Source organism: Marmota monax, unplaced genomic scaffold, assembly GCF_021218885.2.
Source record: "Marmota monax isolate L192 unplaced genomic scaffold, Marmota_monax_Labrador192_F-V1.1 WCK01_AAM20220418_F8-fsc00207, whole genome shotgun sequence".
Lineage (NCBI taxonomy): Eukaryota > Metazoa > Chordata > Mammalia > Rodentia > Sciuridae > Marmota > Marmota monax.
Genome location: NW_026692713.1, coordinates 2594720 through 2608604, shown reverse-complemented (window position 1 = coordinate 2608604; position 13885 = coordinate 2594720). Strand labels below are relative to the sequence as shown.

Sequence of the window (13885 nt, the reverse complement as noted above, 5' to 3'; positions counted from 1 at the left end):
TGAACTTGTGATCCTCCTGCCTCAGCCTCCTGAGTTTCTGGGATTACAGGCATGCACCACTGAGCTCAGCTGGCAGATGGATTTCTTCAGATGTTTTGTGAATATATTCTTTTGCTTTAAAACCAAGGTCACTCTGCTTTGATCCCCACCTAAAAACTGAACAAGGCAAGTGCCAAGTTTTCCTTTTCTGTTTTCTTTGGAGTCCTTATCTCACCACCAGGTATGAAAAGTCTTCCCAGGCACTGATTAATATTTAACCCCACAGAGAGTAAAACCCTTCTAGGAGCAGTGACTTGCTTAAAAGGGCCCAATTTCTAAGGGGCACTATCAGACTGTTTCATCCCAAGGCTGGGTTTAAAGCCACACCACCTAGAAAACCCTAACACATGTCGGCTTCAATGACCATTCTCCCATGCCAGCTTGGATCAGGGACTCACGATTATTGAATACAGGAAAGGAAGGCAAGAGAGAGGGAAGACCTGTGGCAGAACAGAATTCAGGAATGGGAAGGGACTTTGGAGCTTCTCAGGAGCGATCTTCAGACCAGCAGCATCTGCATCGACATCACCATCCCCTGGATGCTTCAGTCACACACGTGAAGGTCTGTTGAAGCAGAATCCTCAAGTATTTTATTTAACAAGCTCCCCCAGGTATTCATGTGTTCATTTAGGCAGAACTGGTTTGGATCATTTTTCCTGTGACTCTCACCTGGGAGACTAGGTAAAGACAGGCACTGACCCTGTTGGTCTTCTAATGAACCTGAGATTATGTGTTTCTTATTAGCTCCCTAAGGAATTGTGGTGCCCACTCAAGTGGGAGAACCCCTCTCTTGGGGGAGGAAACAGGTTGAAATAGACGGGGCGAGGGGGGGCAGTTGCAGGCATTTTTCGGACATATTATCTTTTTTTGTATATTTTTTCTTATACTTGGGATTGATCCCAGGAGTGTTTGACCTCTGAGCTACATATTCAGCCCTTTTGTTTGTTTGTTTTGAGACAGGGTCTTGCTAAGTTGCCCAGGTTGGCCTCAAATTTGCAATCCTCCTGCCTCAGACTACAGGCACAAGCCACCAGGTCCAGCCTGAGATACTGTCAAATGGGTAATCTTAGAAATAAATTATGTTCTCTTCCCCAATATCTTGTTTAGACTCCATCCCCAAGTCATTCAGTCGTGTGTCTCTGTCCCAGAGCAGAGGGAGTTTGATGGATTCTGCACACCTTGCTTGCCCTGGGCTGCAGACCTGGCTCATTTCCTTTGATTCCTCTGTTCTATGACTGAGAGAAACAAGACCCTCAAGATTCCTATGATCACTGCAGCCCCCTCACTGGAAGCCCTCTTTCTGTATGAAGAGAGCAAAGGTTCTGTCACAAAGCTGGCTTTTTTGGGGTAAAAGAAAAATGTAGGTTTCCACTGTGATTTTAAACTGAAGATCATGCAAAAGAAGAATGAAACAAAGGGCTGGGGTTGTGGCTCAGTGGTAGAGCGCTCACCTAGCATGTGTGAGGCCCTGGGTTCAATCCTCAGCACCACGTAAAAATAAATAAGTAAAACAAAGGTATAGTGTCCAACTACAACTGAAAAGATTTAGAAAAAGAAGAGTAAAACACAAAGAGCAAGTGTAATTCTAAGTCCTGGTGTGGGCTGAGTGAATTGAGGGTTTTTGTTTTTGTTTTGTTTTGCTTAAAGAATGCATTTGTTTCTTTGTAGTTATAAATCAAATGCATTTCATTGTAGAAAATTTAGAAAATTAGAGAGAAAGTCTAAAGCTCTCATTATTGCACCACTCAAAAATGCCTTGTTAAACTTGGTACATTCCCTCAGTCTGTCCCTGAACCTCACTCGACATCACAGCAATAACACCATCAAGAATTCTTTGTAATTGGCTTTGTTTCTCTTATTGGTTCATAGTGACCTTTCACTCAAGTCATTTTTTCTCCCACTTTGTCAGTTTGCCAGGTGTTGTTTTGGATCATTGTGTTCTCAAACAGTTCTGTTCTTTTAGCTTTTTTTTTTTTTTTAAACCAGTAACCACTGAGCTACATTCCCAGCCCATTTTATTTTTTTTAAATTTTGAAACAGGGCCTCAGTAAGTTACTCAGGGCCTTGATAATTTGCTGAGGTGAGCCCAAACTTGCAATCCTCCTGCCTCAGCCTCCCAAGTCCCTGGGTTTACAGGTGTGTGCCACCAAACCTAGCCTCTTTGGGCATTTTGTGTCTTTATCTTTTACCACTGCACCGAAGGAGTCTATCTTCATCTCTGTGCTATTCTCCTTAGGATCCGAGTTTAGAAGTAATAAACATGAACTCAACTGTTTTAAATGATCTTAAGAGTTTTGATGTACACTCTCCAATTGTTCTCCATAAAAACTGTTCCAACATATGATCCTTGTGCATGTCACTTCCCCTGTGTGCTCTGTTCTGCTCTGAGTAGTAGTATAAATTAAATGTTAATTCTTGGCCCATTATAGTACTCTTTTATCAACATCTTTATTTTTATTTTTTTTTGGTGGTGGTGGTGGGGGAGCTGGGACCCAGGGATTGACCCCAGGGGAGCTTAACCACTGAGCCACATCCCCAGATCTTTTTATATTTTATTTTGAGACAGGGTTTCACTAAGTTGCTGAGGGCCTTGCTAAATTGCTGAGGCTGGCTTCGAATTTGCAATCCTCCTGCCTCAGCCTCCTAAACTGCTGGGATTACAGGCACATGCAACCATGCCCAGCAACAACTTTACATTTCTTTTGTTATCAATCAGCTTAACTTTTCATGTGCTTATTCATAATTTCTATTTGTTTCTGCATATGTGTGTTAAATGACCTTTTGTTTCCCTTGTCATTTTTCTCCTTAGATGCTTTTCTTTTTCCATTGGCATATAGAAATCCTTCATATAATGATATTGTTCTCCTAAATTGCTAGTGTTACAGGCGTGTGCCACCAAGACTTGTTTATTTTACTTACCTCAAAAAGACGACAAGGGCAACTTGCTACTTTTCCTTATCCTACTGATTTCAATCTAGGTTAATTTCGTTTGTTCATGCAGCCATCAAATATGCTTTTATCAGCTAGGCATGGAGGTACACACCTGTAATCCCAGTAACTCAGGCAGCTGAGGCAGGAAGATCTCAAGTTCGAGGCCAGCCTGGAAATGCAGCAAGGCTATGTCTCAAAAATAAAAAGGTTTGGGGATGTAGCTCAGTGGTAGTGTTACCGCTGTTTACCAGTGACGAGTCCTTGCTTCCCCAAATGCTGAAGTATAACACCAGAGAAGAATGCCAAGGCAAGTGTAGAGTGGAAAGTGGAAGGCTTTATTAAAGGACAGCAGAAAAGACACCCCCCACCACCTCCAGGAAGAAGGGGATCTGAAAGGCGGAATAAGAGGAGGTCTTCCCTTTTTTATATCTAAGCTCTTCTTTTGTCCTCCCACATTCCAATCCTTTATTTCCTTCTATCCTGCAGTGATAGAATGCAGGTGGGAAGGCCAAAAGGTGGGAAAGTTGTGGACCTAGGGCCGCAGGAAGGGCCTGGAGTGGTTTGATAAGGTCTCAAAGTTTTGCTGGGAGCTACTTCATTAACAGTTCTTTAGGATGGGCGGGAGCATTGGGGACATTAACATTTCAAGTTCCCCAGGTGTTGTTCTGGTTTCCAGGACTCAGATTGGACTCCATTTTCTTTATTGTACTCGATTTACCTAACTACACTACTTTTCTTTAAATCTGGCTTCAGTAGTGTGGACCTGGGTTCAATCCCCAGTGCTGAGAAAAATAAAATAAAATAAAATTTAAAAATGCCTTTGTCACCTTCAAAATGAAGCTCTTAGCCTCACTCTAATCTATCTTTTCTGTTGCATCTCCAACTCAGCTTGAGCAAGACTCCAATAGTTTTCTCTTTGTCAATTGTGTCTTTGTCAATGTTTTATTATCTTTATGAAACCCTTCCACCCCTTCCTTTCTGTCCTTTACATTCTACATATTCTATAAAATATCTTAAAACATCATCACCTTATCTGCAAACATTTCCCAAACTTCCTCTGTAACAAAATAGCATACTGTCATTATTGCTCTGTGATTTTGACAGGCTTGTAGCTCTTTCTGTGTGTTTTGTTTGTTTTAGTGACTTGCTAAGCCAGTTCCTTGGCTAGGTTGCCTGAAGGCAGAAGTTCCATCTTCAGTAGCATTTACCAGACCTCAGCAGGGACCCTTGAATTTGACATTCAGTCAAGAAACAGCACCTGGATTTACTCATTCTCTACCCCTGACCTTTATCTACATTTCAGAAGGCTTTCCTGGCCAGCCTTATGGTCCTTGCTACCTTCATGACTGCATGCAATGCACAGTGCTATGCAATCACTTTGGACAGTGATCAAGGTAATGTGCATACTCGTCAGTCCTGGGTTTTCAATGCTTATTATGTTATTATAGCCTAGTAGGTATGGCCTATTGGTAGATGAGAGCCTTTTGAATCTCCATGAGGAAGAGGGTTGAGACAGATATAGAAAATGAATAAAATGAATGACTTTAATTTGCCCTGCATATGAAGCAGTCATTCTCAATTCTGGCTGGATGAGAATTGCCTAGAGAGCTTCTGAAACTTACCAATGCTTAGGCCTCATCTAAAACCAGGTTAATCAGAATCTCTGGGGTTGGAACAGCATATTTAAAAGCTTCTTGATGGACTCTCAAATGCAGCCAGGGTTGAGAACCACTGCTTATTCCAAAGCAGTATTCAAACCTTCATGTGTGTGCCAATCTCTGGAAAATCTTGTTAAAATGTAGGTTCTGATTCAGTGCATCTGAAGCAGATATGAGAGTATCCAAGTTCAGAGTGGTCCCAGGTGATGCCGTTGCTGGTCCTTCAAGCACACTTGGATCAGCAAGGATCTAAGGAAGTAGTTCTCATCTCTGTTTGAACCTTGGAATCATTTGGGAGTTTCCTAGAAATACAGAGACATGGGCCCACACTAAGGGATTCCAATTTCAGTGTCATGGGGTGGGACTCAGACATATATATATTTTTTTTCTTGTTGGATGCTGGGGATTGAACACAGGGCCTCATGCATGCTAAGCACATGCTCTACCACTGAGCTACACCCCCAGCCCATAGATGTTTTTAAGTAAAGAAGGTGTTTCACATGTACACAGGGCTGAGAAACTCTTATGCAAAGCTAATGGAAGTGAAAAAGTAAATTATTTATCCAGATATGATCCAGTAGGAAAAAGCTGGGCTTCAGTTACCCATAGGCTCATAATAAATACCTGATTAAACAGGAGGGCCTGAGTTATTCTTGAAATGTCTGCTCTGAAATAAAATCTGGAAAGATTTAAACTTGGTATAAGAAAACATTATCAGGGTTGGGGCTGGGGCTCAGTGGTAGATCACTTGCTTCACACATATGAGGCACTGGGTTTGATCCTCAGTACCACATAAAAATAAATAAATTAGATAAAGATATTGTGTCCATCTACAACTAAAAAATTATTAAAAAGAAAACATGATCAGTGACAAAGACTGCATAGTGCAGGAATTTAGCCATGGTCAATACTGAAGCATTTTCTTAAATGCCTTTAAAATTGCCTATCATCACATGGCAGGGCCTGGCCTCCCTGTCCTGACAAGCCTTGTCCTTGTTAAGTGACTTGACTATTTCACTGATATGCCCTGTGTACTCTTTTAGAATGCAAGGATATTAATGGAGTCATACACCCACTGAACTCGAAATGGACAAATTCGAACTGTGAGGAGTGTTATTGCCGTGAACGTGAAATTAGCTGCTGTAATTTGTAAGTCTCAAGCTAATGGGGACCAATACAGGGATGTGGCTGACTTTGATGAACAGCTATTACCTCTTTCAAAACACCATGCTTCAAGTTTTTAAAATAGACTTTATTTTTGGTCCTGGGAATGGAACCCGGGGCACTTTGCCACTAAGCTATGTCCTCAGTTCTTTTTCTTATTAAGACAGGGTCTCCATAAGTTGCTGAGAATTGGAGAAGTACAGAGATTTTCACATACTCCATATACAGAGATTTCCATTTCCACACAGCCTCCCCCTTTATCAACCATTTTGGGCAGTATCTTTATTCATTTTCTATAATTGATAAACCTGAGGGAACACATCATCATCACCCATAGTCCTTCTTTTACATTAGGGTTCACTCTTTATTTTGTAGTGGGAGGAAGGGTTAGTTTTCAGTCATATCTCCTTGTGGTAATGTATATATAACATAAAATTAATCATTTCAGCTAGTTTTAAGCAGACTGTTTCAGTTGCATTAAGTACATTTATATTATTATAAATACAACCATCACTACCACTCATCTCCAGAAGTCTTTTCATCTTTTTTTGTTTGTTTTTGAGATAAGGTCTCACTAAATTGCTTGTGATCCTCCTTCTAGCCTCTTGAGCTGCTGGGATTGCAGGTGTGGGTTACCATACCCAGCCAAGTCTTTTCATGTTGCAAAACTAAAACTTTGTACTCATCAAATAATCACTCCATAATCACTTCTCCCACCCAATTCCCTCTCCCACCATCTCCTAGAAACCACCTTTCTGTCTCTATGAATGTGACTATTCTAGGAACCTCATTTAAGTGGAATAATATAATATTTATCCTTTCAAGATCAGTTTACTTCACTTAGCATAATGTCCTCAGTGTTGACCCATGTTGTAGTATATGTTAGAATTTCCTTCCTTTTCAAGGTCTATAATATTTCATTGTCTGTACATATTACATTACATTTACATACTTATCTATCTGTAGGCACTTGGGTTGTGTTCCATTTTATTTAAATTGTTTTGAAACTTGGACAGTATCTCTATTCTTTATTTTTTATGGTACTGGGGATTAGACTCAGGGGTGTTCTACCACTGAGTTACATCCTCAGTCCCTTCCCCTAATTACTTTTTAATTTGAGATATCCATTGAGATAAGTGGCCTGGGCTGGCGTCAAACTTGTGATCCTCCTGCCTTAGCCTCCTGAGTTGATGGGAATGCAGGTGTGCAGAACCATTCTGGGCAGTATCTTTATTCTTAAATACCTATTTTTAGATAGGTTCCTGAAGATAGGAAGGCTTATCCAGTCATCTGATGCTATTCTAGAAATTGCCCCAGTGGGTCCAGAGTGGTGTGGTACATGGCTGTATGCCCACCAATCCTGTAATCCCAGTGATTTAGGAGGCTGAGATGGAAGGATTCTAAGTTCAAAACAGACGGAGAATCTAGTGATGCCCTAAGCAAAGAGACCCTGTCTCAAAATAAAAAAATAAAAGTCTGGGGATGTAGCTCAGTGACAGAGTGCCCCTGTGTTCAATACCTATTACTACTACTACTACTACTACTACCAATAAAATAAATAATAATAATAAATAAATAAAAAGCCTGGAAATAGCTCAGTGGTAAGTACCCTTAGGTTTGAACCCCAGTCTGGGGAGTGGGTGGGTATTGTCTTAATGGTCATGTTGGCTTTGATGTTGGAGATTTGCAAGAGTGGGAATGATCTGAGCAAAGGCAGAGGGAAGAGATGTGAGGTGTGAGGCATGATTTGTAGTATGCTTTATACTGTAAACCCCATGTTGCTTTTCTGTTCAATTTGAACTCAAGGCAGCCAAAGGTTATGCAGATGTTTTCTGCTGAGTTGCTATGGATGGAAAAGGCTTGTACGTGGGGAAATAGAACACAGAGTATCTGCAGTTTTGTTCATGCCAGCCACCCCGGCCCCCAATCCATCTGATTCTTCCTTCAGTCAGCCATGGCCTATAGTGTGTTGAAAGAACAAGACTGATTTTTAATTTTTCTGTTGTGAGAACTAAACCCAGGGCCTTACACATGCTAGGCAAGTACTCTACCAATTGCTTACTGAGTTATACCCCCAGTGTGACAGGAGAGGTTTTGATAATGGAAGCATTGCTGTAAAGCATTCCCCAAACTTGCCTCTGAATCTGAATTTTATCAAGTGCCTCAGGGACTCTTATGACTACACCAGTGAGTAGAGGAGCAAGCTCTTAAATACCTGAGTCCTATCAAAATTTAAGTGTCTGGAAAGTTCTGCTTGCATTGATTGAGCAGGACTCCTGGTAAATGTGAATCAAAACAAGAAGAGTATCAGACTGGGAAACTGGCCACCAGGCTGTCTGGAGCTATTGCCCTGGCTGGACTTTTGTGTATTATAGCTGAATCTTGATTTTTGTGGTGCCAGAGATTTGTCTTTGTATCAAGTGTCTTTGTGGTTGAATCTATGATGAACAATTCCTCCCTCACATATAAGCTCACATATATAGTATCCCCAGCTCTTCCAATAAATACTTAATTTTTTCTCTATGCCTTGCCTGTGTCTCCTGAGCCTAGGGGAATAACTGGCTCACAGTGCCCTTTTCTCGGCCACATTTTCTATTCTTTTGACACACTGCTCCACCATGGAGAAATGTGCTTATTTATCCTTACTGTTCAGAATCAACTTCCTTGGAATTGCTTCACTTCCTACCCATTCTATTTTTCTCATGAACTTAAAAAATTTTTTGACCATAACAAAAATATCAATTTTGATTAAGTTTTCTCTAGAAGAGTTTTTTGGGCCCATCACCCCTCCTATGGGATAGTGCCCAGATCTGGGCACTATCAGTGTCCAGAGGCTCAGGCAGAAGCTCCCCAGGCATTGCATGGGAGATGTCTTGGCACATGTTCTTCTGTCCAGGCCCAGATTCTCAGACTGCAGTGAGGGAGGCAAAGGACCAAGGTCACCCAGCCTCCAGCTCTGAACACCTGATTACCCAATGCTTGTAGTACCCTTCTCAATCTCTCTTTAAAAATTTTTTTCAGTTGTAGATGGACAGATGGACGCAATACCTTCATTTATTTATTTTTATGTGGTGCTGAGGATCGAATCCAGTGCCTCACACAGTCTAGGCAAGTGCTCTACCACTGAGCTACAAACCCAGCCCCTCAATCTCTTTTTATTTTGAGACAGGGTCTCAGTAACTTGCTTAGGGCCTCAGTACATTGTTGAGGCTGGTCTTGAACTTGAGATCCTCTTGCCTCAGCCTCCTGAGCCACTGGGATTATAGGTATATCCCATCAAACCTGGAGAATTACACAATTTCATTTCCTACCAAAATCTTGCAAAAGAAAGGTATTTGTTTCAATAAACACTACTCTATTTTTAAACAATTTATATTGGAGTAAAATATACATTACATAAAATTTTCCATTTTAACCATTTTTTTTGGGGGGGGGGTGCTGGGGATAGAACCTAGGAGGGCTCTACCACTGAACTACATCTCCAGTCCTCTTTGTATTTTATTTTGAGACAAAGTCTCACCAAGTTGCTAAGGATCTCACTAAGTTGCCCCAGCTGTCCTCAAACTTGTGATCCTCCTGACTCCTGAGTCACTGAGATTACAAGAATGTGCTACTGTGCCTTACTATTTTAAGCATTTTAAAGTGTACAATTCAAGTTAGTGGTATTAAGTACATTCACAATATTGTGCAATCATCACCACTATTTCCAAAACTTTTTAATGACCCCATTAAATTAACTTTAAAGGATAATTGCTGTATCCTTTAAGCAATAATTTCTACTTCCACTCCTGTTACCCTCTAATCTACTTTCTGTCTCTATGGATTTGCCTGTTTTACATATTTCATGTGGATGAAATCACAATATTTGATTATTTTGTGCTTGGTTTATTTTACTACACATATTTTCAAGGTTTATCCATCTTTCATCGTTATATTGGTACGTCATTCTTTTTATATTGGAATACTATTCATGGTATTGCTATACCACATGTTGTTTATCATCCACATTGATGGATAATTGTTTTTCACTTCACTTTTTGTTTTTGACTTCACTTTTTGTTTATAGCAAATGCACTAGTATGAATGAACACGTATTTTGGAGTCTCTGCTTCCAATACTTTGGAGGCATATACCTGGAAGAAATGTTGGGCCAAATGTAAATATTGTTTAAATTTTGAGAAACTGCCAAACTGTTTTCTAAAGTGGTTGCACCATTTCACATTCTCACCAACAAGTAATCACTTTTAAACATTAAACATTTACATTAGACATTTAAACCACTTTAAAACATTAAACATTTTCCAAAACTTTCAAAGTAAAACACTTAATTCTAGAACTATTGGAAAGTACAGGAGGAAAATGTATAATCCTACTGCATAAAGGTAATAACTGTTAAGGTTTTAATTTCTTTTTGTCTTTAATTTCTTTTTGTGTGTGTGGGTGTGTTTGTGTAGAACTGGGGATTTAATCCAGGGCCATTCTACCAGTGAGCTACACTCCCAGCCTTTTTTTTTTTTTTTTAAAATACCTTCATTTTACTTATTTATTTTTATGTGGTGCTGAGGATCAAACCCAGGACCTCGCATGCACTAGGTGAGTGCTCTACCGCTGAGCCACAACCCAACCCCGCGCCCCCCCCCCCCCAGCCCTTTTTCATTTGTATTTTGAGACAGGATTTGCTAAATTGTTGAGGCTGGCCTTGAATTTGCTATCTTCCTGTCTCAGCCCCCTGAGTTGTTGGGATTACAGGCCTGTGCCACTGTGTCTATTATCTATGCTTTTTTTCTCTCCATTTGCATAGTAGATATCAAACTTTATATTGCAGTTTTGTGATCTGAATTTTCCACTTAATATTCTAACATTAGTACTACTTTATCTTATCAAAACTCTTCAAAATATCAAATACTATTACTTTCTCATTCCTTTTTCTTGAAAAAATATTAAACCAGAATTTTTGAGCCAAAGGCACCATTCCAGTGTTTGCTTCCACTCATGGGATGACATTCCCACAGATTTGAGCTGTGATCAATCCTTTAGGTTCAATGCCCAGTGTTCTGGTTGGCTGTGAGCTGACTTCTTGCTATCCTCTCTCATGGTACCACCATGGGCTACAAATTCAGACATCTTGGAGACAGATAATTAGGGACTAAAGAATGACACTGATTTAGGCTAGCTTTAAGAAATGTCCTTTTTAGTAAAATAAAAGTCAAGGGTTTTGAAAGGAAACACTGTCACTAAGGGCACTGGGGATGGCTGCTTCTATACTCTTTAGGCAGGGTCAATCAAATCCAGAGTGTATGAATAGACTTCAAAGGAGCAGTGAGCCCCCAAACTGCACCAGTGAATGTGTAGGTAGATGTTTCTGAGAAGGTGATATTTAGTTTTCATCAACTTCTTCTTGGGCCCTATGACCCTGGCCTGGGGTACCTATTTGCTTCTGTTAGTTGAGGTAGCTCCTCTTCTAACAGGCTGCTATGCTAGGGCCAGGGCAACTGCTCCCTTCCCACTTTCTAGCAGCATTGCTACTGGTCATTTCCTGAACAGGGAAGGTATGTAGGGATAGACTGGAAGAAGCTGCCCAGCTCCAGAGAAGCCTTACCCCTATCTTTCTTGTATGTAGGTTGGAACATAGGACTGAAGTTAGGAATGGTCTATGTGACTTGATAATATGGGTAGGTCCAAGGACATGGAGGCCAAGCTTTGGGATGCTAGCCAATGGGTTCCCTCAAGTTGGCAAGGAATATGGTTTTTTTTCTTGCACAGAGCTGAACTGGGCAGCAGGGTAGGGTGGCTAATTGTTCTTCCTTCTAATGGGTCTTGGTCTTGTCTCAATGACAGAGTTCTTGAACCTGTTGGTTTTGATGCCAAGTGCGAGAAAATCTTTCACAAGTCGAACTGCAGCTATACTGTGGAGGAGAAGAACAACCCAGGAAAGCCCTGCTCTGTTAACACTTGGGTAGTATAATATTCTTCTAATGCTCCAAGCCTGTCAGGGCCCAGGCCCTTCCAGGATAGGCCTCATTCACCTATGGCCTCTAATAGCCTGTGATTTCCTAGCCCTACCAATCAATAAAAAAATATTTTGAGCAAACACTTGTATTGTTTTCACTGATTTAATATGTATTATAAAGCATACAAATATTCAAAGGAGCTAAAAATAAATCAAGTAAAAGTTATAGTATTTGTCTTACACTCCAATTGGTCATCAGGCATATTCTTCTAGGTGGACCACTGCCACTTTTGCCATTTCTGATATATTACTATTCTGCTGCCTGTGTCTATTACCTGGTGGATGGAGGGAAAAACAACAATAAATATGTCTTTGAGATGAAATCCAATTCTTTAGAGGTGTTCATGTTTATCTTCTGTCTTCTTGTTTAGGCAGTGCCTTCGCTGTTGTTCCACATCCCTCTGTGTTTGCCTAAGATTAGAGCAAGGTAGCAGGAAGTGCCCTCCTGACCCTGGGGCAGTCTGACAGGGAATTCAAAGGCCTAGGCGCTGTCTGGGTGGTGGAGAATGGCCAGGTCGATGGACTCCAGGATCAGTTATCAATTGCTGCATACATACCACCCAAAATGGAGTGACTTGAAACATTGGTTCTCTTTACAGTTTCTGTGGCAGAGAATATGTGTTTACTCAACACTGTGCTGACTGCCTGGGCCAGACATTGTGCTGGGCCTGGGGATAGAGAAGTGAATCAGAGAGATCAAGCCCCTGCTCTCCCACGGCTTGGAGTACACATCACAGATCACAAACAAGCACATCCATTGCTAAATAACCCATGAGAAATTGATAAAGAGCTGTATTTCCCCTACCCCTGATCCAGTCTGTTCAAACATGTGGATCTATTGAGCAATCTAGGCAGTTCCCCTTGGCTTTTTCCACACTCTTGAGTAATAAGAAATTGCTTTGGTTCCTTTAGTTACATAAAAATCTCATTCCAGAGTCAGCATTTTCATTGAAGACAGAGTGGGGGACAGGAGAGCAAAGGGCACAATGTACTCTTGGCTGCTTTTGCTGAAGAGGTGATCAAGGCTGGCTTCTTCTTGGAGCTTTTTGCATCAATGTGCCCAGTTCAGAAAGAGTTTCATTTTGCTGGGTGTGGTGTTGCACATTTATCATCCCAGGGACTTGGGAGGCAGAGGCAGGAGGACTGGAAGTTTAAGGCCAGACGGGGTGAATTGGTGAGACCCTGTCTCAAAATGAGAAGTAAAAGAGGTCTGGGGATATAGCTCAGTGGTAAAGCATCCCCAGATTTGATTCTCAGTACCCCCCACCCCATCCTAGTTTAACATCTGGTCACAAATCAACAGGAGTTGGGAGTATAGCTCAGTGGTAGAAAACTTAATATGTACAAGGCTCGGCACTGACATTGGGAGAAATATGAAGAAGGTATTGCAGTGGTGGATGTGAAGAATTGCATGCTATGATACAGTGCAAACAATCTTATATTTTGGAGTCAGATGATATAGAATCTGGGCTGACACTTATTTATTCAGTTCTTTTTTAAAAAAAATTGTGACAAAATTTACATAACATAAAATGTATCATTTAAACCATTTTTAAAGTATGTTCAGTAACATCAACTATATTCATAGTGCTGTGCAACCATCACCTCCATCCAGCTTCAGAACTTCCCATCATTCCAAACTGAAACTCTAAACCTATTAAACAATAAGTCTACAAAACTACCTGCTCTGTCCATCCCTGGCAAACAACATTGTCTCTCTGTGTCTAAGTATTTGACTACTCTATTAGTGGGCACCACAGTAGAGTTGATAGGAGGAATAAATTATAATGCCCTATAACATAGTAGGACAACTGTGGTTGACAATAACTAATTGAATATTTCAAAATAGCTAGTAGAGAGCATTTTCAATATTCCCACCAAAAAATGATGTTTTAGGTGACAGATATGCCAATCACTCTGATCTAATAATCACACATTGTATATATGTATTGCAAGATCACGCCGTATGCCATAAATATGTATAATAACTATGCATCAGTTAAAATTAGAATATGTTTGAAAAAAGAATTTGACTAATTACAGCATAGAAAGTGGAATTATACGCTATATATTTTTTTGTGTC

At 40.6% G+C, this 13885-nt stretch overlaps 1 protein-coding gene across 1 annotated transcript; it reads left to right on the top strand.

The window, feature by feature from the left end:
• The first annotated feature begins 289 nt into the window (after positions 1 to 289).
• On the top strand, positions 290 to 11883 carry Msmb (microseminoprotein beta). The gene is made up of 4 exons (XM_046446735.2): positions 290 to 601; positions 4274 to 4364; positions 5672 to 5777; positions 11631 to 11883. Exons 1-4 carry the CDS (start codon positions 413 to 415, stop codon positions 11755 to 11757), a joined length of 513 nt encoding a protein of 170 aa, XP_046302691.1. The 5' UTR covers positions 290 to 412; the 3' UTR covers positions 11758 to 11883.
• The last annotated feature ends 2002 nt before the right edge of the window (positions 11884 to 13885 follow it).

Excerpts from the sequence above, each read along its gene's own strand:
- Msmb (XM_046446735.2), top strand. The coding sequence starts at position 413 with ATGCCAGCTTGGATCAGGGACTCACGATTATTGAATACAGGAAAGGAA. Across the intron at positions 602-4,273 it reads CTTCAGTCACACACGTGAAG|AAGGCTTTCCTGGCCAGCCT; the intron begins GTCTGTTGAAGC and ends TCTACATTTCAG. Across the intron at positions 4,365-5,671 it reads CACTTTGGACAGTGATCAAG|AATGCAAGGATATTAATGGA; the intron begins GTAATGTGCATA and ends GTACTCTTTTAG.